This window comes from Macrotis lagotis, chromosome 1 (assembly GCF_037893015.1).
Source record: "Macrotis lagotis isolate mMagLag1 chromosome 1, bilby.v1.9.chrom.fasta, whole genome shotgun sequence".
In the NCBI taxonomy this organism is placed as follows: Eukaryota; Metazoa; Chordata; class Mammalia; order Peramelemorphia; family Peramelidae; genus Macrotis; species Macrotis lagotis.
In genome coordinates, this window is record NC_133658.1 from 575,568,434 (window position 1) to 575,593,449 (window position 25,016).

Below are 25,016 nucleotides of genomic sequence, written 5' to 3' on the forward strand. Positions count from 1 at the left end.
ATATGATATGATATGATATATATATATATCCACAATATTTATTTATTGTTGATTGATTTATTTAGGGTTCTTCAATATGAATGTCACTGTTCTACATGGTGTGTTGGTTCCATTCCATTTTGAGAGCTTGTAAACTCCTGTTGACCAGAGCCACACAAAGCCAACCTTTGCAGTCCATGTTGTCACTCACCCTTTGCCTGTGATTTGAAGAAAAAAGACCATTTGACTCTACCTTTGAATTTCTATCCTGTGGAGAAAACACTTGAAGTCAACAATGACACTTGGAATTTAGAGAATATAACTTGGATTTTTGATTCTAGTACCACTGGCTTCTCCAGCCTTTGGAGTCATTGTGGCAACTGTACTGCTGATTGGTTTTTCCATTGTAAGGGGAGTGACCCCCAGATGGATGACCATTGGGATGTACCTCCTACCAACACCTCAGTGAAGATGTCTAATATTTGTAGTCCCACTGCTCCCCTATGTGCCAAGGTTCCCCCCTGGCTCTTCTTTCCTATTGACAAGCAGGCACTTCATGGAGATGTACGGTTAGAAATAAAGGAAAAGCTTCGGGAGCAGAGCACCAAGGTGGTAACTGAGCCCAGTAAGCCGCTTTGCCCACTAATGCTCTATGATGGTCCCGAGAGGCCTCAGAACAGTATCTCTGGAGACAAGGAACTGGCTCCCTCTAAACCTGCAGTCTTTCCTAGACCCAGCCTGTTCCATTCACTCCCTAGCCCAAAGGATATCAAACAGGAAGCAAGGCGTCGGTTGCAGCTTCACAGACAAAACAGCTCCCCAAATCTTGCCCTTTACCATCTAAAGCATAGCTTAGATATGATGAAATACAGGAACACAGACACTGCACAAGACTCTAGGGAAACAAGGAGACTGGAATTGGTAAGAAAAGTTCACCTCAAGGGCCGACTGTATATTCCAACTTTTGAAGAGTTCAAGAAGATGAGACAGAAATTGCTGGACACATCCTTAGGACCCCCCAAACAAAGAACTGTTAAGGAGTTCCAGAACCCCCAGGAAAGCAGTGAGAACAAAAATTCTATTGCCTTTAAGGATCCTTCTCTATTCACTGTAGCTTTGACCCAACCAATTTCAGAAATGAACAATAACTGCAGTGTAGAGTTGTGTGGTCTAAACTCTACCCAGCACCTTCCATCACCAAACCACCCTATATCTCACAATTCAACAACTGACAAAAACCCATTTATTTCACAGAATATTGACTCTTGGGTTCCTAGCCCTGAGAGCTGCAACTTGGTGGTCCCCAGCAGAGATGACCCTCCAGATCCCATCTGTTGCAGTTCAATCCCCAGGTCTACATTGCAAATAGATTCCAACAAAGAAAAGGACCAGCTAAAAGAGGACAATGCAAGCATTCTAGACCTTCCATGTGTAGTCTGCCATGGTTCACAACAGACCCCAGCCTCTGCTATGCCATCATCCTGCTGTCCCACATTGCTGCTTGAAGCTACTGACTTGTCTTGCTATGGCAATAAACTGCAAAAGATGAAGGATGGGATGATTGACTCAGCCTTGGGGCTGATTAAGAAAAGGTATAGAATTTACATGACCTGAAAAAGGCAAATTCTATGAGAAAAATACTTCAGCAAATTGTTCTTTACTCTTTAATTTCCAGATGTCCAATCTGGAAATGATGGGGTCACTCTCAGGCAGAAAGGAAATAGGAGTGCCACCTGCAACCACTGTTTTAAAGTAACCTTGAGCTCCCCAGGATGATCAAGGGTCTCAGGGACTTTTTGATTGGATTATGAAAATAACTTTATGCATACTTCGAGGTTTATAAAGTATTTTGTATATATATATTTTCATATAAGCACATATAAACTTATTTGTCACACCAACCCTTTGGGTAATTATTTTCCCTATTTTAGAGATGAAAAACAGCCGGAAAGAAGTTAAGTGACTTGCCCTGGGTCATACCTCTACTAAGTATCTGAGGTAGGATTAGAGCTTGGCTTTTCTAGACTTTGGGGCCAACAATCTACTTATCTACTAAGCCAAGCTATTTCCTATTTTCTAATCCCTAGTAAATGCTGGGGCCACTCTCTACTGAATGCACAATCTTGAAGCTAAGTCTAAATGATGACTGTCTTTTATGCAAGAGCCAGTTAATCACTTTGCTACCAGGAGAAAGTGACTTCTATGTATGAGAGGGAAAGGTAGAATCTATAACTTCTTTGCAATTGCATGCTATTTCCATCATTTAAAATGTCATTCCCTTCTGCCAATTCATTTTCCTTCCTTCTTTAAAAACTTTATCAAACAGATCCTTGAAGCATTTTCTGATTTAATAACACATTTGCTATGAACTCATACCTCAGTCCTTATATATACTCTGCATTATTTTGTTGACATTTGCATGGTGCAGTCTCTTTCAAGAATGAAAATAATTGAAAATTCACTAAATTCACCCCAAGTATTTATTCTTCTTATATCATCCACAATGACTAGTTTAGTGTTTATTGGGTAGGAAGACACACAACAAAGGTTGACTGACTTATCTCCTCCATCTTACTACTAATAACTTGTGGAGCTAATGGTAACATTGCTTCCTGTAGCCTCAATATTGCTGTCAAGTCTCCATCATGGTCATGGGACCACCAAGATGTTGAACATCTTTCTTTGGACAATAACAAGCCTTCCCTGGAGGCTCCCATAGTAACACAGAAGTGCTGGAAGGAATTAAAGGACAAGACTACAAGGGATTCTGGACTGGTTGAATGGGTAAGCCCAGACCATAGTTAATAGTGAACACAGAATTTTTTTTTAACTTATTTAAGGCAATGGGGTTAAATGACTTGCCCAAGGTCACACAGCTAGGCAATTATTAAGTGTCTGAGGTTTAATTTGAACTCAGGTCCTCCTGACTCTAGGGCCAGTGCTCTATCTACTGTGCCACTTATGAACACAGCATTTCAAAGCAACTTTAAAGATTATCTAATCCAAATGGTACCTGCTGAGAAATTCCTCCTATAATTCCTTCTGAAAAGTGGCTCCCCAGATTTTGTTTTTAGACCACTAGTGACGGAGTTTCAGGTAACTGTTAGGAAGTTATGATTTTTGTCAAGTTTAAATTTGTTTCTCTCTCTGACTTCTACTTGTTTTTAGTTATGTTTTCTGGGGCCAAGCTGAATAAGTCCAAATCCTTTTCCATATGACAGCCAACAATATAATAGGAAAGAATTCTGTATATTATTAAAAGAGGAAGGATAGACATTTGGAGAATTTGAACTAGGACTGGGAAGAAGTCACAAGATACTTCTTCAAAGAGACCCCCGATCAAATCTGAGAGTTTAAAATGGTCTAGAGCAGGTCACTAAAGCCTATAATCCCCTTCCAGAATAACATTTTAAAATGTATAAAATATATGAGATTACAAACCATAGATTAAACACTCCTAATCTAGAGAGAAGTTGTAGGCTAAAATTGACATCTAGAGAGAGATCATGTGAGTCTAGGGCACTTTGACAATGATTTCAGGTTATTTTCCTATTGTTCAAAGATAGATCATCTCTCTACCCTTCATTCTGGTAATATGAGCATATCCCAGCTTGAAAAGGAAAACCTGTTTCTGACCTAGGATGAGCAGAATTAGCAGGTAGTACTGTAGCAGTGAATTTTGTGCTCTAAAAGCAAGGTCAAAGTGATGAATTCCTAACTACAAAGGATGAAGAGTTAAAATAAAAATGACCTTGGGGGATACAGAGATTACAGAAAGGTAAATACAGTGAGTGTGGGGCTAATCTCAATGATTAATTCAGGATCTTTCTATTCTCACCTAATCTGTTCTCCTTAACACCTTGCTCTAGGAGATATTTCTAGATAAGTAGTTTCTTTCCCTGACTGTGGCAATTATTCCCCTCACTGTTCCCTTAGTCCTTATCTTCTCCATTACTTGGGTCCTTCTTTGCTTTGATCTTTCTAATACTCTTCCCTAAACTATTCTGTTTGTCACTACTCTGACCCTCCTATGTGTTCCCTCTCTCCTACCTCTATACTCCAGCCCCCACCCCCACCCCTATCCCTACCCGGCCCCTACAATCCCTCTCCTGACCCCATTCCTGACTGATTGCTGTATCATGTCTTACAGACCTTGAGGCCTGACAGTCCCCTGGAGAATTCTAGATCCCTCCAGGAATGCCAACCTCAGACTCATTTTAGTGGCTCAACATCAAAGACAGCCAGTTGGAAAAAATCACTGCAATTGAGGACTGCTGCCACCATTCACCAGCACACCTATAGGTGCCAGATCAAGAAAAACCCTGGTACCTAGTCTTTCCCACTAATTATCTTCCCCTATAACCAGTGACAAGTGACCACAGTTAACCCATCCTATTGCCTCCTATCCACCGGCTTCTAGTGTCATAGTCCATAATGGGACCTAGGGAAGGAGGAAAGGTTGTGTGATTGGTCAGCTTCATCTACTCTGCTGGGTGGAATGTACTCTGCACCCCCAAGATAATCAAGGAGCAGGATGAGAAGCCCTTTTCTATCCTTATTAATTGGGTCTGTGATCCTCTTTGTATCCTTCTGAGGCTCTTTTTTTTTTTTATTTTTATTTTTTAGGTTTTTGCAAGGCAAATGGGGTTAAGTGGCTTGCCCAAGGCCACACAGCTAGGTGATTATTAAGTGTCTGAGACCGGATTTGAACCCAGGTACTCCTGACTCCAAGGCTGGTGCTTTATCCACTACGCCACCTAGCCGCCCCTGAGGCTCTTCTTGTTTTTGTATTTTTTTGTATATTTTTATTTTTGGGGGTTTTGCCAGGCAGTGGGGTTAAGTGACTTGTCTAAGGTCACACAGCTAGGTAATTAGTAAGTGTCTGAGGCCAGATTTGAAATCAGATCCTCCTGACTCCAGGACCAGTGCTCTATGCACTGCACCATCTAGTTGGCCCTGAGGTTCTTCTAAGGGAACACAGAAGGGTAATAGTATTACTTCATACTCCAAAGAAAAGGACTTGATTCCATAGAGACTCCCATATACCCTCAAAGGCACAAGGCAAGTCAAATAACCTCTTTGGACCTCAGTTTTCTCATCTGCAAAATAAAGGAGTTAGACTAGATGGTCTTTTAGGATCCCTTCTAAATCTAGATCCATGATCAATGACCCTGACCCTAGATCTCCCAGTCTTCACAGATGAATGACAACAGAGAAAGCTACCAGATAATGGCAAAGAATTTCTCTCTCTATCACTCACTCTCTCTCTCTCTCTCTCTCTCTCTCTCTCTGTCTCTCTGTGTCTCTCTCTCTTGCTTTCTATCTCTCTCTGTGTCTCTCTTGCTCTCTCTCTCTCTCTCTCTGTCTCTGTCTCTCTGTGTCTGTCTCCCTCTCTCTCTTGCTTTCTCTGTCTCTGTATCTCTTTTGCTCTCTCTCTCTCTCTTTCTGTCTCTGTATCTCTCTCTCTCTCTCTCTCTCTCTCTCTCTCTCTCTCTCTCTGTGTGTGTGTGTGTCTCTGTGTCTGTCTCTCTCTGTGTCTTTCTTGCTCTCTGTCTCTGTCTCTCTGTATCTTTGTCTCTGTCTCTCTCTCTCTCTCTCTGTGTCTCTGTGTGTCTCTCTGTCTCTTGCTTTCTCTCTGTCTCTCTCTCTCTCTCTCCACAGACACAGAGACGACTTTTGTGTAAAGGTAACAGATGCTTTGTATCATGAATGACATTTCTAATCATAGTTAATCCCTACCAAGAAATGTCCTTCACCAACGTATTTTGTTTCTCTCCCGGTTGCCACTCCCTTTGAGTCTTTTGCATTCTTCTCATACCTCTCCTGGGAAGTGTCCTGGTTATAGACTCGCCTTGTCCCTGCAGTAAGTAAGCCTCATCTGAGTAGCTATGACACTCAACTGATGGAGACTTTACCTCCCAGGAGGGTGTATTTTGCCTCAAAATTCTAACAATATCATACTTCTCACTTTCTAAAGAAATTTCTCAGCTGGTTTTATTCAGTTTGAATGGCCCAAGACTTTTGAAACAATTGTATATCTTTTGATACTATCGACATTTCTTAGACTTACTCTGTCATGATGATGAACCTCCCCTAGACCTCTGTCCCTGAATCACAAGGGTGACTATGGGATTTGCACTGATTTTGAAGTGAAAAGGAAAAGCGTCCCTTGAAATTTCAACAACTATAGTGGAAAAGGGATAAAAGGGTAACTTTTTGCCTCCTAAAGTCTAGAATCAATTGCTAACTTCTGAGATAGTTAAGCAGAGAAATAACCCTACTTACATGATTTCAATATGTTATGGTGTGGCAAAACAAGTTTATGAGGAAGCTATTAACAATCCAAATTTTAGACTTTATTTCAGGTTTATTTTCATACCAGGGAAACTATTAAAAAAACTGCAGGAACCCCTTCATAAATGTGGACTCAACTAATTCAGAATATTTGATTATTTGCACAAAAACTGAACTCTAACATCTCTGAAAAATATAGATTATACTGCAAAGATGTATTTAAAGTACTAAAAAGAATAAAACAACTTCAGTCACATTAGAAACAACTGTTTATTAATTGTTGGGAGCTAATTTAGAAACAGTACTGTTAGATGTTGAAAAGTAATAAAATATAATTTTAAAGTAATATGCTTTAATTCTGACTTTCTATTAATTCAACCTAAAATTTTTTCTAATTAATACAGATTAGCAAAATTTTACTATATTTTTAATACAGTATTTAATTTACTTTGAATTCCTCTAAACCTATTCCACATATCATACCCCTTACAATTGTGAACCTTGATCTGAAATTTTTTTTTTTTGCAAGGCAATGGGGTTAAGTGGCTTGCCCAAGGCCACACAGCTAGGTAATTATTAAGTGTCTGAGGCCGGATTTGAACTCAGGTACTCCTGACTCCAGGGCCAGTGCTCTATCCACTGTGCCATCTAGCTGCCCCCCCCACCCCTTGATCTGAAATTTTAAGCCCAGGGAAATTATGAAGCAAAGAAAGTTTTGAGGAGGAAAAGATAATTTTGGTTTTTGGACTTGAGATGTTGAAAGATAAAAAGGGGGGTAGGGAAGAGAATTGCGCCCATGGGTGGATAGTGTGATATAATGGCAAGGACATTGTTTTAATCTTTGATTGACAATTAATTAGGTATGACCTTGCATAAACCACTTAATTTCTGGGTTTCACATAACCTTGCCTGTAAAACTTGAGGGCTGATTGAGATAATTGATCCCCTTTTATTCATGAAATTCAGATTCAATGAATTCCTAGCTCTTATGTTACAACAATTTAGACCAATCCAATGCTTCTCTTCCCTCCTGCCTAAATTTTTCCCTCCCTGATTTGAAAATAATTGAGTTTTAATATGTGTTTGTGTTTGGATGGAATTGGGAGGGAATGGGATTCTTGAATTTGTTTTCTCTCACATGAATTTTCTTCTCTTCAGCCTTTGCTGGAACGGAACTTCCAACTCTCCCTCATGGCTGGAACTTGGATGAGAACAACTGTACCCCATCTGCCAAACAGCATTGGAATAACATGGACTGCCTTAGTACAGATAATGGGATGACAGGTTTTAGTGAAAAGCAGGATGACAATGAGCCTGGTGGAGACCAGGAGCGAGAACAAGACCTGAGGGCTAGGGTAGCAGAGTCAGAGCAAGAGGACACTGGCCTTGAGCCAGGGCAGGTCAGAAATTGGCCCAGCCAGACATCCATAATGTTAAACTCACCAGAGGCACTTTGCACAGATTGTAGACAGAGGAAAGAAGCCTTGAACCTAGGGCACAGGAGCCTTTGTGGACAGTGTACCAAGCTACGCTGGCACCGAAAACAGGCGGTGTTAGAACTCATTCATACCGAGGCCAGCTATGGGGAGGACTTGCGCATTATCAAGGAACATTTTCAGTTGCCTATGAAGTCTGCTGGACTTCTGAGCCCTGGGCAGTTACTAGTTGTGTTTAGCAACATTCAGGAGCTCATTGATCTCAATGAGAGATTTCTGGAGAGTCTGAAAGAAGAGATTGACCAGGCTCTGTCACAGGTATGAAGTCTGAGAGAGGCTACCCTTTTCTCTGATAATCTATCTTACTCTAATCAGATTTAATATTTTCAAGGGCCTTAGTATTGGGATCATCAAACTCTAGTAGGAGATTACTTGTACCTAGGACTAGCTCCCAGTCCTTAGTCTCTTCCCAGTCTCTTCTTGTTCAGTACATTCCACCACCAGGACTCTCTGTTCTCTTTTCTTCTTTGGCCACTTGTAACCATACACATTTGGATTAAGTCTGCCAGTGCTTAGAAGGAATCAGTACTGGAAATGATGAAAGATTCATTGTGATCCAACATTCATATCCAAACTAGACCCCCCCCCAAATTATGAATTGCAGAAAGACATGAAGAACTTGGAAAGAATGCAGAAAGGAACATAAAAGAATTATGAAAGGCTTAGGAAGTTTGATGATTAGGGAAGGAGATTATTTAAAAGCCTGGGGGGAAATGATCTCCAAAAAATTATTTCAGATTATTTTAGATGTGAGTAATAAGCTCCTTTCCATCTCCAGTAGGGACAGTAAAAAAGGAACAGAATTCAGATGAAAGAGTGGATAGGACCCTGGTGTAGCTGAAAAGACTGGAGTTCAAATCTTGTCTTATCAGCTTATGTGTGACAGAGGGCAAGTCATTGACCTTTTCTAGGGTTTGGCTTCCCTTCCTCATCTATAAAATTAGAAATTAGACTCCAGTGACCTGAAAGGTCCCTTCTAAATTTGTGATTCTATCATGAAGTCCTGATAGATTGGTTTATGTCTATGCATAATTTTTACCCTGGAAACACCATTTTCATAGTTAGAAATGGCCCTAGGACCTTTTCCTAGGGAAGGAAGAATTGGGCAGTTGTAATATTTTCTTCTTCCTCCCTGATACAACCTTGTTTGGTGAGTGGTTGGGGTGTGTGCCTCATGTTTACAGGGTGATGACGACCTGATGACTGTTTGCATTGGTGAGATCTTCCTGGAGTACATCAACATGTTGCCTGCTTTCCAAACTTACTGTGTTCAGCAGGCATCCTCCATAAACACTCTCAGCACCCTGGAGAAGGAAAAGGAGCTACTTCGGTATGGAATGGAGCGGGAATATTGGGTGGAAAGGGTAGAGATCTAATGGATTGTGGTATGCAAGAAAATGGACTTCAGAGGCTTTAAAAAGAGCTATCAGTTAAATAAAACCCCACAAATTGATGCCCGGTATTTGGCCATATTTGCCCCATTATTATCCTGAATAAGGTATAAATAGTAGCCTCAGGTCTTTCAAATCTTTACCATGATGAGAGAAACAACATGTTCCCTGATCTTTGATCTGTTCCTCTGGCAGAAATAATTACAGAGAATCCAAGCTGGACTAGTCCAACCTGTATCTGAACAGGAATTATCCCTACTGAACCCCAGAGAAGAGGTTATACAACCTTTGTTCAAATCTCCCAGTGATCTGACACTTTCACTATCTCCTTATGGTAGCACTCAGTTCCTGTTTTACAGTTCTAATAGTTAGGACTCCCCTCACCTACAAATCTGTAATAAAATCTCTGGTACCAAATAGAAGTGTAGTTTTTCGTTCTCTTTTTCTTCTTCTGTTGTAGTATAAATAGTGATAGAAAGAGATGAGCAATGGCAAGAGTTTTATAATAGTTGGTGAAGGGTTAAAAATAAATGTAACAATCAAATACCACTCATCAATGGCTCATTAGAAGCTCATTGTCTCCAGTTGCACTTTAAAGTGTTTTAGATCATTTAAAATGTTATTTACTGAATTGAATTCACTTAAGTTTTTCTTGTTCTGACACCAATTTGTTTTTGCAGTTAGAGATTTTTTTCTTTAAGGGTTACCTAAATGCTTGTTGTCAAACTAACATTTTGTAGATATTTCCCTTATCATCATGTTTTTTAATTATGATTAAAATTGTGATTTTGAAAAAAAGTTTCCCTTCTGAATTTCAAACCTATGTATGAGTACACAACCAAGCATGCCCAACTCAATATTAAGTAAACAAAAACAATCTCAGATGCTTTTACTCTAGTTTGAAAACTAAGCTGAACTTTTGGGTAACCCTGTTATTCCCTGAGGTCTCTTATCAGAGCTGTTTATGATTACAGATTATTTCTTTTACTCCACCAGCTGGGATGTTTTCAGAGTAGATTAAGAGAGGATTACTTCTATGTTGTGAATGACTTTAGGTGCCCACAACTGCTAAGGCCAGGAGACCAAGGCATAAGTCTAGTTTGCCAGGCAAACAAAGTGAGAGAGCAATGGGGGAGGGATCAAGAGAAAATATCTGAGGGAAGTTAGATGTGATTAGATGTATTATTCTTTACTGAGTGCTCCTTTTCTATCCAATTCCATTTGGTATTGTGGAGAATATAGGAATATGTAGTTGTAGTGGAAGGGAGAAACAAGATGCCTTGAACTTAGGGTCTGTTATATATTCCCAATTATTTGCTTTACAGAAATACATCTTCTTGGGGTGTCTGTGGCTTTGATGTCAGGGTTTCTTGAGTATGGGTTCCAGCTTGGAATTTTTGGTAAATTAATGTCAATGATGTGGTATGTAAGCCATACAGGATTGCCATTATTCTTCTGGTGATGTTTCTGGCTACAAATTATAGAAAATTCAGATTCTGAAGAATCCAAATTGTAGATATGTCAACAATAGAAACATGGTATGTGTAAATGGCATATTATTAAAGTCACATATATGAGAAGACATGTAAAAGATATAAAGGCCATGTTATAACTAGCAAAGTAATGTATTGATTATGAGGTGTGAATGAGTGTGATAATGTTATAGTGGAAAGGGTGCTGTTTGAAGATTGAGGGTCTGGGTTCAAACTCTACCTCTGCTATTTACTATTTGTGTGATCTAGATTTACCTCTCAGATTAGGTCAGATGACCTCTGAGGTCCTTTTTCAGTTCTATATCTAGGATTTTGTGGTGATTGCAAATCTCTTTTTTTAGGTTTTCCTTTGGCTCATTGGTAAGAAAGAATAACCTCATCCTTGTTTGCCTTTTTAATTCTCTATCCCCAGCATTTTCCTCCATGCCTCACAAACTAACAACACAGCCCTGAGGCGGATGAACCTGCACTCATTCCTGATGGCACCACTACAGCGCATCACCAAATATCCACTTTTGTTGAACCGTATCACACAGGCCACAGCTACCTTCCACCCTGACTATAGTTGTCTATGTGAGGCCACAAGTCGCCTAGTCTCTTACCTGGAGCACATCAATAGGAAGGCAAGACAGGAATGTAGCTTGCCCTGGACCCTGCGCCCCTTCCGCCAGAGCGTCTGGCACCTTCATGAGCCAGTTGCTGCCATTGATAGACGGGAGCTGGCACTGAAGTCACTAGGCTGGCTGTGGGAGGAGACTCGATTTGTTATGGAGGGAGGACTGCAATTGGCTCAGCCCCCTGATGGCCCCTGGACTAAGAAGGGTAGCCGAACCCTCAAGTTCCAAACTCTGCAGGTGATACTAATGGCTAGGCTACAGAGACCAGCTGAAAGTGGCTCAAGACATGGGGGCCCATGTCAGGGGCCAGTGGAAGATGCTGCATTAGTTCTAATTCGTGATAAGAATCATGGTAAGCCGAGTTTGTTGAGGAGCCCAATTAGGTTGGGCCAGTGTGTGGTATCATCTGACCCCATTTACAAGACCTTTGAACTACTGGAGATACAGCAGGGTGCCTTTATCTTACGTGATGATGACTATGCCCATACTCAGCTTTGGCTACATCATATCCGTGGTTATGCCCACCAGCTAGGATCCTGGAAAAGGCGTCGAAATGCATTGCCTAATATCATGATCAGTATTTCCAGTCATCCCTGATCCTGGGGGTTAGGGGTAAAAAAGAAATTAAAAACATGATCTCAATTACATGAAATCCCTAAAATGTATCTCTCTAGGAAGGGTCTAGGTATATATTAGGGACCCTATTCTCCTTCCTGAGCTGGGCACCCTAGATCTATCATTTGGAGTTTACCTAATTTTCCTATTGAGTCTAGAGGGAAGGACTACATCTGGTCTGACTTAGCTTCTCTCTTCTGCTAGTCTTGGTTGCCAATATACCCCTACCCAGCCCAGGGACCATGTAGTTGTCAATGCAGATGATCAAGAAACAGATTCTATGTCTTTTTCCAAATCCGTGGAATCAAAGCTTGAGAGTGAAGATAGTGTACTATACACAGTCCTCTTTATTAGCTTAGACTATTTTGGAACCATGTTTATCTATGCTTCCTCTTACCCAACCTCCTCACACCCCCAAACATATACAGAGATGCTATTTTTGCCTGGTGTCTAATTCATGGGAATTTCTGGATTGTGGCTGCAATGAGGAGCTGACCATTTGGGCATGATAACAGAGTAGGAGGAAAGGTAAAGTAGCTGGAAAAGGCAGATTCAGGAGGATTGCTACAGAGAAAAGGGGGTAGGAGGAGGAAGGCACTGACTGGGAGGATGAGTATTGCTTGCTGTCTAGTGATTCTGAGTTTGGGAATGGAGAGATCCCCAATCATTGCCATAGAGATCACTCTTGGTGAGAAGGAAAAAATGCCAAAACACCAAAATCTTACCTAATTTATGCATATATTTATTCAAAACAGTCTATCTTGAATGGGTACTTTCTGCAAGGCACTAGGGTCAGAGTCCTATAGTAGAAACTAAGATGAATGGTCTTTGCCCCCAAGGGCAAACAATATAAGTAATTCCTTTCTGCTTATTCAGATTGTTTTGTCATTTCTACCAATTCCTTCAGTTTACTTTAGGACTCATTCAGGGATTTCATTATTCAACAAGTGATGGAAGATGCAAAGATGAGTAAGACATTGTGTTTGCTTGTCTTCATAGTTGAAAGTCCAATAAGAGAGTTATTACAGGCATATAAATAATTTTAATATATAATGTGAAATTATAATAAGAGATATAAAGTCTTTTATTACTTCAGAAAAGGGAGAGATTCCTTCTGACTGAAGGTAGTAACAAGGATGACTTTCTGGAGAAGATGGCACTTGAACTGGGCTTTGAAGAATGGATAGACATTGGTTAGGCAGAGTAGAATGGAAAGGGATTCCAACCAAAAGGGACAATGCTATGGGAAAAGTATGTTTGGAAAACACATAGTCCAGGCTGGCTAAAACATAGGATTTGTGGAAGAAAAAAGGTGGAGATAAGCCTAGGAAGATTAGATTGAGACAAAATTGAGGAGGGCCTTATTTATCAGATGGAATTTGCTGTTCATTTAGTAGGAAATAAATAGCTGTTAAAGATTTCTGAACAAGGGGGTGGCTAAGTGGCACAGTGGACAGAGCACCGGCCCTGGAGTCAGGAGTACCTGAGTTCAAATCTGGCCTCAGACACTTAAAAATTACCTAGCTGTGTGGCCTTGGGCAAGCCACTTAACCCCATTGCCTTGCAAAAATCTAAAAGAAAGAAAGAAAGATTTCTGAATAAGAAGACATGAGAAAAATTTTACTTTAATAAGGTTAATATGGTCTCAGTGTGTTAGAGGAAATCGCAAAAAGGCAGGCATTAGTTTGAGAAAGAGCTTCTAAACAATTTGAACATGTCTCAAAGTGGAATGTGCCACCTCACTGGAGGTCTTCAAGCAAAGGCAAGATGATCTACTGTTAGGGATGCTGTAAGAGGGGATTTTGATTAAGGTACAGGTTGGACTAGATGACCTCTGAGGTCCCCTCTAAGTGTGAGAGTCTTTGTTTCTGAGGAAAACCTAGAGATCTGGGTGACCAATTAGGTTATTGCAAATCCTCTAATTCAGCTCCCAAGAGGTCCTTATACTTTTTCTATTGTTCCACACTCCCAAGTGTGGAGAATACATACAAGTTTCCCAAAGACTTTAAACAATTAAAGGAGAAAAACCAAGCCTTTCAGATTTTAATTGTGCACTTTGATATATTTATATTCCTATTTGCTGGATCGAATTTCTTGCTAATATTAATCAGGTTGCTGGACAAAGGATATTGGGGTTAAGGGGGACAGAAAAGAGTCCGTTCTCCTGGAGGAGCCATTGTGAATAGTATAACTAGAACCGTGAGTCTCCAAATAAAATAAAATCAGAAAATTTAAAAATTTTCTTCTAGGGCAGCTAGGTGGCGTAGTGGATAAAGCACCAGCCTTGGAGTCAGGAGTACCTGGGTTCAAATCTGGTCTCAAACACTTAATAATTACCTAGCTGTGTGGCCTTGGGCAAGCCACTTAACCCCATTTGCCTTGCAAAAACCTAAAAAACAAAACAAAACAAAATTTTCTTCTTTCTCCCCTTTCCCTTTCTGATTCTCTCTTTCATCTCTTTATACCCTCTTCTTCAACTTCTCTGTTTAGGGCAGCAGATTTAGTAAAAGCAGAGATGAAGGCAGCAGGAGACCTCAGGTTAAACCAAGAAATTAATGAACAGCATATGAAGTAGTTGGAGGAGAGAGAAGAATGGAGGAGAAAGGAAAAGATAGCCAGAATAGGAGTGACAGAAAAAAAAGAGAGAAAAAAAAGGAAAAAGGGAGAAAATGAATGAAAAGAAACCTCCACATATATGATTTAAAACTATACTATTATTTTTTTATTTATATTTTAACATTTGGGGGGAAATCAAGCACAGTTTGTGTATTTGGTTAGTGTATTTGGTTAGTGTAAAGCAATGTTTACACTAAACCAACTTCAAAGGTCAATTGGGTGGAAAGAGTTAGTTGAAATGACATAAAAGCTAACTTCCAGAGGTCCTGATTGGAAGAGGCAATCATGAGATTTTTATATGCAGAACCAGGGACAACAATATCTCCAATCTATGAATTTGCGAAAATGAGGGGACAAAAATCTTGCTTCTGAAGGTGGAAAGGGAGTCTATCGTAAAGTAAATTTCAAAGAATAGAAAACAAATTACTCTTATAGGGACATCACTAATGAGCTGACTGAAAAGTTCTTAAGAAGGTACATTTTTAACTTCCTTTTTCAAGAGCCGGAGTTGAGTAAGCTTACTGGGCCTCCAAAAAATAAAAATTTCAAGGCTTATTGCTAATCAAAGCTTTATGGGTGAGACACAAAATAAAGAAAACCAAGAGTTACCAGGCAATGATTTTAAAAGTTGAACTTTAGAATGAAAAGGATACAATATTATAGAAGGCATATCTTTTTAAATGATACTCTGTATTTTATTTTAAAAGGCAAACACACACTGGCAACTATTTATGTTGGCAATTTTAATAAAGTTATATTTTTATGAAATAAACACAACTGATCTTATCATTTGTTAATCCATACTCTCTTGGTTATCTATATCTGGGGAAAGTTTAGCCTTGTGGTGCATTAACACAGCAGGTGGCATTACATAGAGCACTGGCCTTGGAGTTAGGAGTTCGAATGTGACCTCAGACACTTGATTCTTGACATTTACTTTGGGCAAATCACTTAACCCTGATTGCCTCGCATCCAGGGCCATCTCCAGAGCCATCCTGATTCATATCTGGCCACTGGACCCATGTGGCTCTGGAGGAGAAAGTGAAGTTGGTGACTTAGCACAGCACTCTGTCACTCAAATCCAATTCATGTGCTTTCATAGTATCACCTCCTCTGATGTCAAGGTCTTCTTCTAGAATGAAGGACAAAAACATCATCAGATGGCATGCCCTAGCAACAGGTTGGAAAAAGATTAAAATGTAATTGGGAAATATTTACAAAGCCAAAAATACAATAAACATAAGTAACATTCCATTTTAAAACTAAGTTGTTATACAGCCTTTAGGGATTCTTAGGTTTGTATTAAAGGCCCTGTTTCTATTTCTGTTTGACATCACTGTATTAAACTGAACAATTTGGTATAGACCCAGGGCCCAGTAAGACAAAGTTAGTTTTTCTATCTTATTGACTTTGAGTTGAATGAAATCTTAAAAATCATCAAGTCCAAATTTCTCATTTTATAGTACAGAGTTTACAGAATACTGAGGCCCAGAGATGTTAAGTGACTAGTGCAAGGTCATACAGGTAGTGTGAGAATCAACATTTGAACCTGGATCCTCTAACTTCCATCTGGTGTTCTTTCCACTGTACCACATACAAACGTCAAAAAGAATGATAGTTAACTTTGCAAGGGGAAGAAAATAGTCATGAGAAGGAAATTGTAACCCAGTTATCATCCATAACTTGTTCCCACCCTGCTAAGGTCTCTCTTTTCCCACCAACCTGTAACTCACAGCCACAAGAGCCCACAGCATGGTATATCATGTGAGTACCAAGTTTTCAATTTCAAAATAAGAAGTTCTGAGATTGGTAGTCCAAATAATAAGGGAAAATCTGGGGGAAGGTGCCTTTTCCACCTAAATGAGTGGTTAAATCACCAAAGACAACTTAATAGAAAATGTCAAAAAATTATGAGCTCTAAATAGGATGCATGATGGTAAAGGGGATACTATACATAAAAATCAAATAAGGGCAGCTAGGTGGCATAGTGGATAGAGCACTGACACTGGAGTCAGGAGGACCTGAGTTCAAATCCTGACTCAGACACTTAATAATTACCTAACCGTGTGACCTTGGCCAAGTCACTTATCCCATTGCCTTTAAATAATTTTTTTTTTAGGTTTTTGCAAGGCAAATGGGGTTAAGTGGCTTGCCCAAGGCCACACAGTTAGGTAATTATTAAGTGTCTGAGGCTGGATTTGAACCCAGGTACTCCTGATTCCAGGGCTGGTGCTTTATCCACTACGCCACCTAGCTGCCCCAATAAATAAAATTTTTAAAAAATCAAATGAGCAATCAGGAAAATTCTATTTTTTTTCCTCATCTTGGAAAAAATCCAAATTTTTGATACCTGAGTTTTTTTTTTTTTTTTTTTAGTTTTTACAAGGCAATGGGGTTAGCTAGGTAATTATTAAATGTCTGAGGTCAGATTTGAACTCAGGTACTCCTGACTCCAGGGCCGGTGCTCTATCCACTGCACCACCTAGATGCCCCGATACCTGAGTTTTTTAAAAGATGAATTCTATATTTTATCTTCTTGGGGTTTTTGTTTTAAAATAATTTTTATTTTAAAAATAATTTTACTTTTTTTCCATGTTAAATTTCTTGCCCTAAAAGATGATGTTACATTGGGTTAGGAGCCTTTTTCTGCCAAGGGCCATTTGGATATTTGTTTGGATTTTTGCAAGGCAATGGGGTTAAATGACATGCCCAAAGTCACAGAGCTAGATAATTATTAAGGGTCTGAGGTTGGATTTGAACTCAGGTCCTCCTGACTTTAGGGCCAAGTACTCTATCCACTGACCACCTAGCTGCCCCTTATTTGTATATTTGTAGCATCATTTCAGAGTTATATTTGGTTAAACATTAAATTAATTCACCCCTAAAAAGCTACTAGATTTATTGAATTTGAAGGCCTCTGGTGACCTTGGTAATGCATTTGGCAAGCAGAGGTTCCCTGCCCCTGTTACACATGAATGTGTTTTCTCTCCACTGCCACCACCTTATCCTCCTTACCCTTTCCACACCCAATCTCTTTTCAACCTTTACTCCAATTGCTCCTGCCTTCCAGTTTATACAAGACTCCCCACCAGCCGAGTCTCTAGGCAACTATTTGATTGCTTTCCCTTGGCAGTTCTCATTAAGTTCTGAATTTTCTGCGTTGCCTATTGTTAAGTTACTCGGATCATCTTGCCCTGTGCTGTTCCCATCCTGTGTGATTTTTGTGTCCAAGTCAATAAATAGTTATTGGAATAGGAATCTCCTAGGACAATTAGTTGCAAAAAAGATGATTTCTTCATCTGAGTATTCTTTATGGAGGATGGAGATGAAAAGACAAAAAAGAAGAAAAACCAGTTCTTGGCCTCAAGAGTCTTATATCCTACTGGAGATAGAGAATATGAAAAATTAAATACTGTAGATAGAAGATATACACAAAATGACATCAGTGGTGGTTTGTAAGATGTGTGTAGCAACTGGGGAAATCAAGAGAAGCCTCAATTTGGAACTAGCAGCTTAGTCAAGAAAGGAGCAAGGGATTCCAAGAAGTAAAGGTGAGGAAAGATACAGTTCTAGACGTGGGAGACGGCTTATGAAAAGTTTTGGAAATAGGAGATGAAATGTCACATTTGTCCAGTTAAGTTGGGATGCAAAGTGTGTGAACAGTAATGTATGACCAGTCATCCTGGCTTAAGTCAAAAAAGTTTGGAGTCAGACAGGGAATGGCTCTAAATGACAGGGGAATTGGTATATCGTTCTAGTGGCAGGAAGAAATAAGGTAGTATTCCTTTAGGAATATTTGTTTGGCAGTTTTGCGGACAACAGATGGAGAGAAGAGTTGTGAGAAATGATGAGGGCCTTAACCAAAGTGTTGCTGTGTTGTCAGCAGAGTTGGGAAGGTAGCAGCGACAGGATTAGGCACTAGTGGGATAAGAGCAAAGATTAAGGGATGACTCCCAGGCCGCAAATCCGGGCGACCTGGAAGAAGAGCGGAGGTCTTTTGACAAATAGAGGAGTAGGGGTGGCGCAGTGGATGGAGCACTGGGTGCTGGAGTCAGGAGTACCTGGGTTCAAATCCGACCTCAGACACTTAATAATTACCTAGCTGTGTGGCCTCGGGCAAGCCACTTAATTCCATTTGCCTTGCAAAAACTAAAAAAAAAAAAAAAAAAAAAAAAAAAAAGGGAAATGGAGGCGTGGTAGGGTGTTGGGGGGGGGAAGCCTTCCTTTTGGATAAGTTCGGTTCCCAGGAGATAAGAAACTCTGTCTCCTTGGAAACCTAACACAAGTCAAAACCGGAAGTAAACTTTCGGCCAACGCCTCCAAGCCCAACTTTAAGAAGCGGCCGCCCAAGACAACCTTCTTTTGGCCCAGCTGTCGACCTTCACATCCGCTTCCGGGTCTCCTCCCGGACCCATCCCCCGCCACCACCGGACGCTACCTATTTCCAGTCTGCAGGATCTATTGGATGTTCTTTTGAGGAAACCGAGTGACCCGTCTCTGATTGGCTCGAATCTTTGTTGTTGGGCGTTGCCCAATTACAGAGAAGAGAAGCTGGGGGAGTGTCGGGTCTCCTTGGTAACGCCCACAGGACCGGCTGTTCCGATTGGTCCGCGCCCGCTCCGTCTTTTTTCTTTCCATTCTAATTGGAGAATCTTTTCTTAGGAGCAGGAGGAGGGCGGTGCCTCTGGCTGGGTTCCGGGACTGACGTGGCTGGATGCGGGCGTCCGGGCTGGGGGTGGGGCCGGAGGCTTTACCTGCGGCCGTTTTCAGGTGAGTGCGGCGGCCTTCCCGCCGCCGGCGGCCTTGCCGCGGCCCTTCCCCGCCCCCTCCCTGGGAGCCCTTCTCGCGGCGGGGGGCGGGTGAGGAGGGTTCTGCCAGCCCCGGCTCGGGCGCTCGGCGGGGGCCGGGCGGTGCGTGGCTGCCCGCCCCCTCCTCGTTCCTGCAGCCTGCGTGGCGGCATGCCCGCTCCGCGCGCCGGCGCTGCTTCCCTCGGGCCTCGGGCGCGGGGTGCCCGCACCCTGGGTGCCCCCGCGCACACAGGGTATCCGAGGAGAGACCGGGAGAGGGCGAGGCCGAGGCGACGGGGGGATGCCCGCGCCCCGGGCCCGCCTCGCCCCCTTGGCAGAGGAAGGGGCCTGAGCGCCAGTTTGCCCCCCAAGCTGGTGCTGACGCACGCGAGCAGATCTTAACGTTCAGGCATTCCGAGAAATTATGGGAAGACCGGGAAACAATGGACTGTTCTCCCACCCCAGAAATGGGGGAAAAAAAGGCTTCTCTGCCCGCGACCGTGAGGATCACCTGAGAAGCGCGGCCTTGGCACCGCCCTCGCTGTCTGCGGGAAGACAGCAAAACTAGCCTAAACACAGCTTAAAAAACACAGCAGCAAACATAAATCCTTTTTTTATTAAGCTTTTAGTAAAGGGTTAATGATAATAAAAAATGGTTATTTATCCCATATTTTGATTTTTTTTTGGCCAGGCAACGGGGTTGAGTGACTTGCCCAAGGTCACACAGCTAGGTAACTATTAAGCGTCTGAGGTCTGATTTGACTTCAGGCCTAGTATTCTAACCACCGGGACACTTAACCCCCTTCTCAATTTATTCGTCAATCTTTTTTCTGTTTAGTTTGTATTTAGCTTGCTTTGTATGTATTTGCATGTTGACAGCTCTTTGAGAGTGGAGTCTTTTGCTTCTTTTTTGCATATCCAGCACTAAGCACCTTGGCACACTTTTTGTTTGTTGAATGAATGAATGAATGAATGAATGAATTTTGGCACTGTCTTAGACAAACACTAGCAAAACAAATGAAAAGGAATGGAAAGCACAGAAGCAAATCTATTACTACCTTCCCTAAACCCTCTTATTCCAGTGCTTTCCCCTCTCAATTATTGGCTATTTAACCTGCATTTAGCTTACTTTGTATATATTTGTTTGCTCGTTTTTGCTATTAGATTGCAAGCTTGTTGAGGACAGGGACTGTCGTTTGCTTCTCTTTTTGGTATTCTCAGTGCTTTACACATAGTAGATGCTTGATATTTATTTATAGAAAGCAGGGATTATCTTTAGCATATTTTTGTTTAATAAATGTTTATTGAATAAATGTTATTGTTGAACAATTGCACCAGTGTTAATGGTTAACTTAAGGGTGAAGGAAATAACTTTTCCTCCCAGGTAAGAACTTGCAGTACTCTTTGATGCATCAGCTTTAGGTAGAGTTTCTTTTTTCATATACTTTGTTCCATTTGAGCCTCATAACAGCCTGTGAGACAGCAAATAAAGCATTTCCATTTTATGGGCAAGAAAAATTGAAATCCAGAGCAACTATGTGACTTTTTCAGGATGTCACAAGTGTGAAAGATGGGACTAGATTTTCTTTTTTTTTTTTTTAGTTTTTTTTTTTGCAAGGCAAATGGGGTTAATTGGCTTGCCCAAGGCCACACAGCTAGGTAATTATTAAGTGTCTGAGGCTGGATTTGAACTCAGGTACTCCTGATTGCAGGGCCAGTGCTCTATCCACTGCACCACCTAGCTGCCCCTTGTAGGACTAGATTTCTAGATGTGATTTCAGAGCCCAATATATGAAGCCTCTAATAGGAACGGAAACTTGATCAGGAGTTTAGGAGGAAGGAAATAACATGGTTGGTAGTTGGAAAGGGGGGGCATAAAATTTTTTTTAGGTTTTTTTTTTTTTGGCAAGGCAAATGGGGTTAAGTGGCTTGCCCAAGACCACACAGGTAATTATTAAGTGTCTGAGACAGATTTGAACTCAGGTACTCCTGACTCCAGGGCCTGTGCTTTATCAACACTGCACCACCTAGCTGCCCTGGGTATAAAGTTTTGAAGATGGTGTTGGTAAACCAGTTGTGGAATGAAAAATAGGGAGTCTGACTTACTTGTTAATATTTGCTTTCCATTTTGTCTGTATGTCCCAGCATCTAGAACAGTGCTTTAGCAAATGTTGAATTGGTCAGGGTGGAGCATATGATAATATAGATTATAAAGTAAAGCAGATATGATGTAAAGGAAATGGATAATTGGCAAGTAAAGCTTCATAAAACATTTTTTAAGCTTTATTAAAATTTTATTTGTTTTCCAATTATATACAGTAGTAATATGTACCTATCATTTTTTGCAGTGCTCTGAATTCTACAACCCCCCCCCCACAGTCTCTACATTGTTTCCATGCCATACATTGATGTAAATTGAATGTTATAAGAGTAAACATAAGAATAAACATAACCCCCCCCCCCAAGAGGATGGGAAACCTCAAGAAGAGAGAGACAAAAAAAATGCACTTTAGTCTGTGTTCATATTTCAATGGCTCTGAAAATGGGCTCATTTCTGGGGTGAGTTGCTTTCTTTATCATAAGTCCACCAGAGAAGTTGCTTCAGTATTTTCTCCACAGTTTCCATTACCAGCTGTACCTCCACTCTATTTCTCCCCACTCTAATTTATTCTATTCTCTCTATCCTTTCATCCTGGCCCTGTCCAAAAATGTGTTGTATCTGAGTACCCTCTCCCTCGATCTTCCCTCTCTTCTATCACCTATTCCCTCCCCCCCCCCCCCAATTCCCCCTCATCCGGTCTCTTTCCTCCCATCCTTCTCCAGGGCAAGACAGATTTCTTCACCCTATTGTTTATGTCATTTCCTCCCTGAGCCATTTCTGATGAGAATGAAGGCTCACTCATTCCCCCTTGCCTCCCTCCCCATTGAAAAGGCTTTTTCTTGACTCATGTGAAATCTCTCAGCTTCTTCATCTCCTTTTCCTTCCTCCCAGTACTTTCCCCCCCATCGCCCATTGACTCCATCCCTTTACCACATCATACCATTATGTTCTGCTCCTTCCTATGTCCTATCTATATATGCTCCTCCTAACAGCTCTTATAAATGAGAAAGTTCTTATGAGTTATCAATATCCTTCCCATGCAGGAATACAAACAGTTCAACATCATCAAGTTCCTCATAGTTCCTCTCTTCCACCCCCCCTCTATGGTTCACCAGAGTCCTGTACTTGGAGATCAAACTTTATGTTCAGCTCTGGTTGTTTCAATAGGAAAGTTTGAAAGTCCCGTTTCATTGAAAATCCATCTTTTTCCCTGAAAGAGGATATTCACTTTTGCTGGGTAGTTGATTCTAGGTTGTAAACCAAGATCTTTTGCCTTCTGGAATATGGTATTCCATTCCCTATGAGCCCTTAATGTAGATGCTTCCAGGTCCTATGTAATCCTGACTACCGAACCACAGTAGTTGAATTGTCTGTTTCTGGCAGCTTTTAGAATTTTCTCTTTGATTTGGGAGTTTTGGAATTTGGCTACAATATTCCTGGAAGTTTTTCTTTTGGGATCTCTTTCAAGGGGTGACCGGTGAATTCTCTCGATTTCTATTTTACTCTCAGCTTCTAGGATCTCAGGGCAATTTTGCTGTATTATTTCTTGAAAAATGAAGTCTAGGCTCTTCTCCTGGTTATGGCTTTCAGATAGTCCAATAATTTTCAAATTTCTTCTGGATCTGTTTTTCAAGGTCGGTTGTTTTTCCAATGAGAAATGTCACATTTTTTTTTCTAATTTTTTGGCTTTTTTGGAAGAGTTTTATTTCTTCTGCTTTCTTGCAAAGTCATCAGCTTCCTTTAGTTCCATTTTGCATTTTGAAGGAGTTATTTTCTTCAGAGAACTTTTTTATCTCCTTTTTTAGCTGGCCAATTCTGCTTTTTAAGGCATTCTTCTCCTCATTTGCCTTTTGTTTTGCTTTTTTCCATTAGGCCTAAACTGGTTTTTAACATATTTTCTTCAGATTTGTTTTTCATGATTTATCTGCATTGCTCTCATTTCTCCTCCCTTAATTGCTTTTCAAAGTCTTTTTTGAGCTCATCCACAGGCTGAGCCCATTTTCTATTTCTCTTGGAGGTTTTGGATATGGAAGCTTCGATTTTGTCATCATCTGAATATGTGTTTTGATCTTCTGTGGAACCGAAATAATTCTCTATGGTCAGATTCTTCTTTTTCTGTTGTTTTCTCATTTCCTCAGCCCAAGGCTAATTTACAGCACTTCCAAGGCTTTGGGTCTTTTTTGGAGGGGGGGTGGGACACCTGCTGAGACCTTTATTCCTTCAAGGTTTTATGCTCTCTAGCCTATGTTTTGATATGTAGATGACCACAGCACTGCCCTTTGCCCTGGGGCTATAAGGCTGGATTGTGCTATCTTAGTATGGAAGCCCAAACTGCAACCTGCTTCTGAGTGTGGGCAAACAGCTGAGTCCTACCCCAGGGACAGCAGAGAAATCTCTTGCAGACTTCCCTTACTGTCTCTGGGAGTGCAGGCTGCTTTCTCACTGCAGGTTCTGTGGCTGGTGCTCCTCACTCCAAGCTCACCCAGGTGCAGCAGAGTTCTCTCACCACCCCTTCAGGCTGTTGCAGGGGATCTCTGGGCTGGCCTGTGCCAGCTTTTTTTCCAACCCCTGGTCCTGGTGAGGCACACCTTTCCCATGGAACCTAAAGCATTGATTTTTAAAAAGCGATTATTATAACCTTTAAAAATGTCAAGATGAAGAAATAGTTCAATGAATTTATAAAATCTTGCCCTAAATCCCTAACCCTTTAACAGGGCTGGACCAAACCAATTAACAAATAAATAGTAATAAGTAATATGTATAAAAAATTAGCATATAATAAATATATAAAATGCATTTGTTCTTTTTTCCTTCCAGACTTGCTTGAAGTCCAATGAAGAACTTTAATTTGGTTTTTTGAAAGTATTATAACTTTCTGAACAGGTGAGTGACATGACCAAAACAAGCAGCTCTTTGTAATATGACTTTGAGGTAGAAATAGGAAGGAGGCTATTTATTGTAGTAAAGTATGTGACCTAGACTTGGACTAGGTCCAAGGAATAATCTTTTTGATGGGGGGAAAAAATGTAGGAATTGTTACCAGGGAAGAAATTGCAGTATTTGGTGATATCTTAGATATATGAATGATGCTAAACTCAGAAGGGAATTCTAAGTTTGTAAACCTGGAACTGACAAGAATTTCTTGTTAATGTTTTTACTTGTTAATAATTTTTATTGTCTAAAATTTTATTTCCTTTACCCTCTGCCAAACTGGCTAGGTGATTGAAATACTAGCTTGCATTTTACACAAACACACACACACATACATACATACATATCCATATATGTATTTAAGATCTGCATTTTTAGCTTATTATACAAATTAAGTTATTTGATGCAAAAATTCTGTGAGGTAAATACCCAATATTCTCATTTTATAGCTCTAACTCCTATTCATTACTCCTTTCACTCTACCAAGTTACTATAGTTGTACAAATAAAAATATCCATATATTAGCACGTTTACTAGTCATATATATATATATATATGTATATACATTTTCTCTCAAGATTTTAAGCATTTCATGGACAGGACCAGTCTCTTAGGCCTCTTATATACTTTTTTTTAGGTTTTTGCAAGGCAAACAGGGTTAAGTGGCTTGCCCAAGGCCACACAGCTAGGTAATTA

General features: G+C 40.6%; 3 protein-coding genes across 8 annotated transcripts in view; all 3 read left to right on the forward strand.

Annotated features, from left to right (window-relative positions):
- Positions 1–7,069: 7,069 nt before the first annotated feature.
- On the forward strand, positions 7,070–8,033 carry LOC141505479 (uncharacterized). Its single transcript, XM_074211345.1, has 2 exons — positions 7,070–7,073; positions 7,432–8,033. The coding sequence occupies exons 1-2, from the start codon at positions 7,070–7,072 to the stop codon at positions 8,031–8,033; spliced, it is 606 nt and encodes a 201-aa protein (XP_074067446.1).
- Positions 8,034–8,965: 932 nt separating this feature from the next.
- LOC141505484 (intersectin-2-like) lies at positions 8,966–11,867 on the forward strand. The gene is made up of 2 exons (XM_074211356.1): positions 8,966–9,099; positions 11,066–11,867. Exons 1-2 carry the CDS (start codon positions 8,969–8,971, stop codon positions 11,865–11,867), a joined length of 933 nt encoding a protein of 310 aa, XP_074067457.1. The 5' UTR covers positions 8,966–8,968.
- A 7,298-nt stretch (positions 11,868–19,165) lies between these two features.
- GOLGB1 (golgin B1) overlaps positions 19,166–25,016 on the forward strand; it is an 85,082-nt gene continuing 79,231 nt past the window's right edge. For 4 of the 6 annotated variants that reach the window (XM_074214627.1, XM_074214630.1, XM_074214631.1 and 1 more), the window contains exons 1-2: positions 19,166–19,271; positions 24,207–24,272. The gene's annotated coding sequence lies outside the window, so the exon portion shown is untranslated. Of the gene's footprint in view, positions 19,272–20,065; positions 21,848–23,279; positions 23,488–24,206; positions 24,273–25,016 lie in introns of those variants that run through there. The other 2 variants (XM_074214628.1, XM_074214629.1) reach the window with 2 other exon arrangements.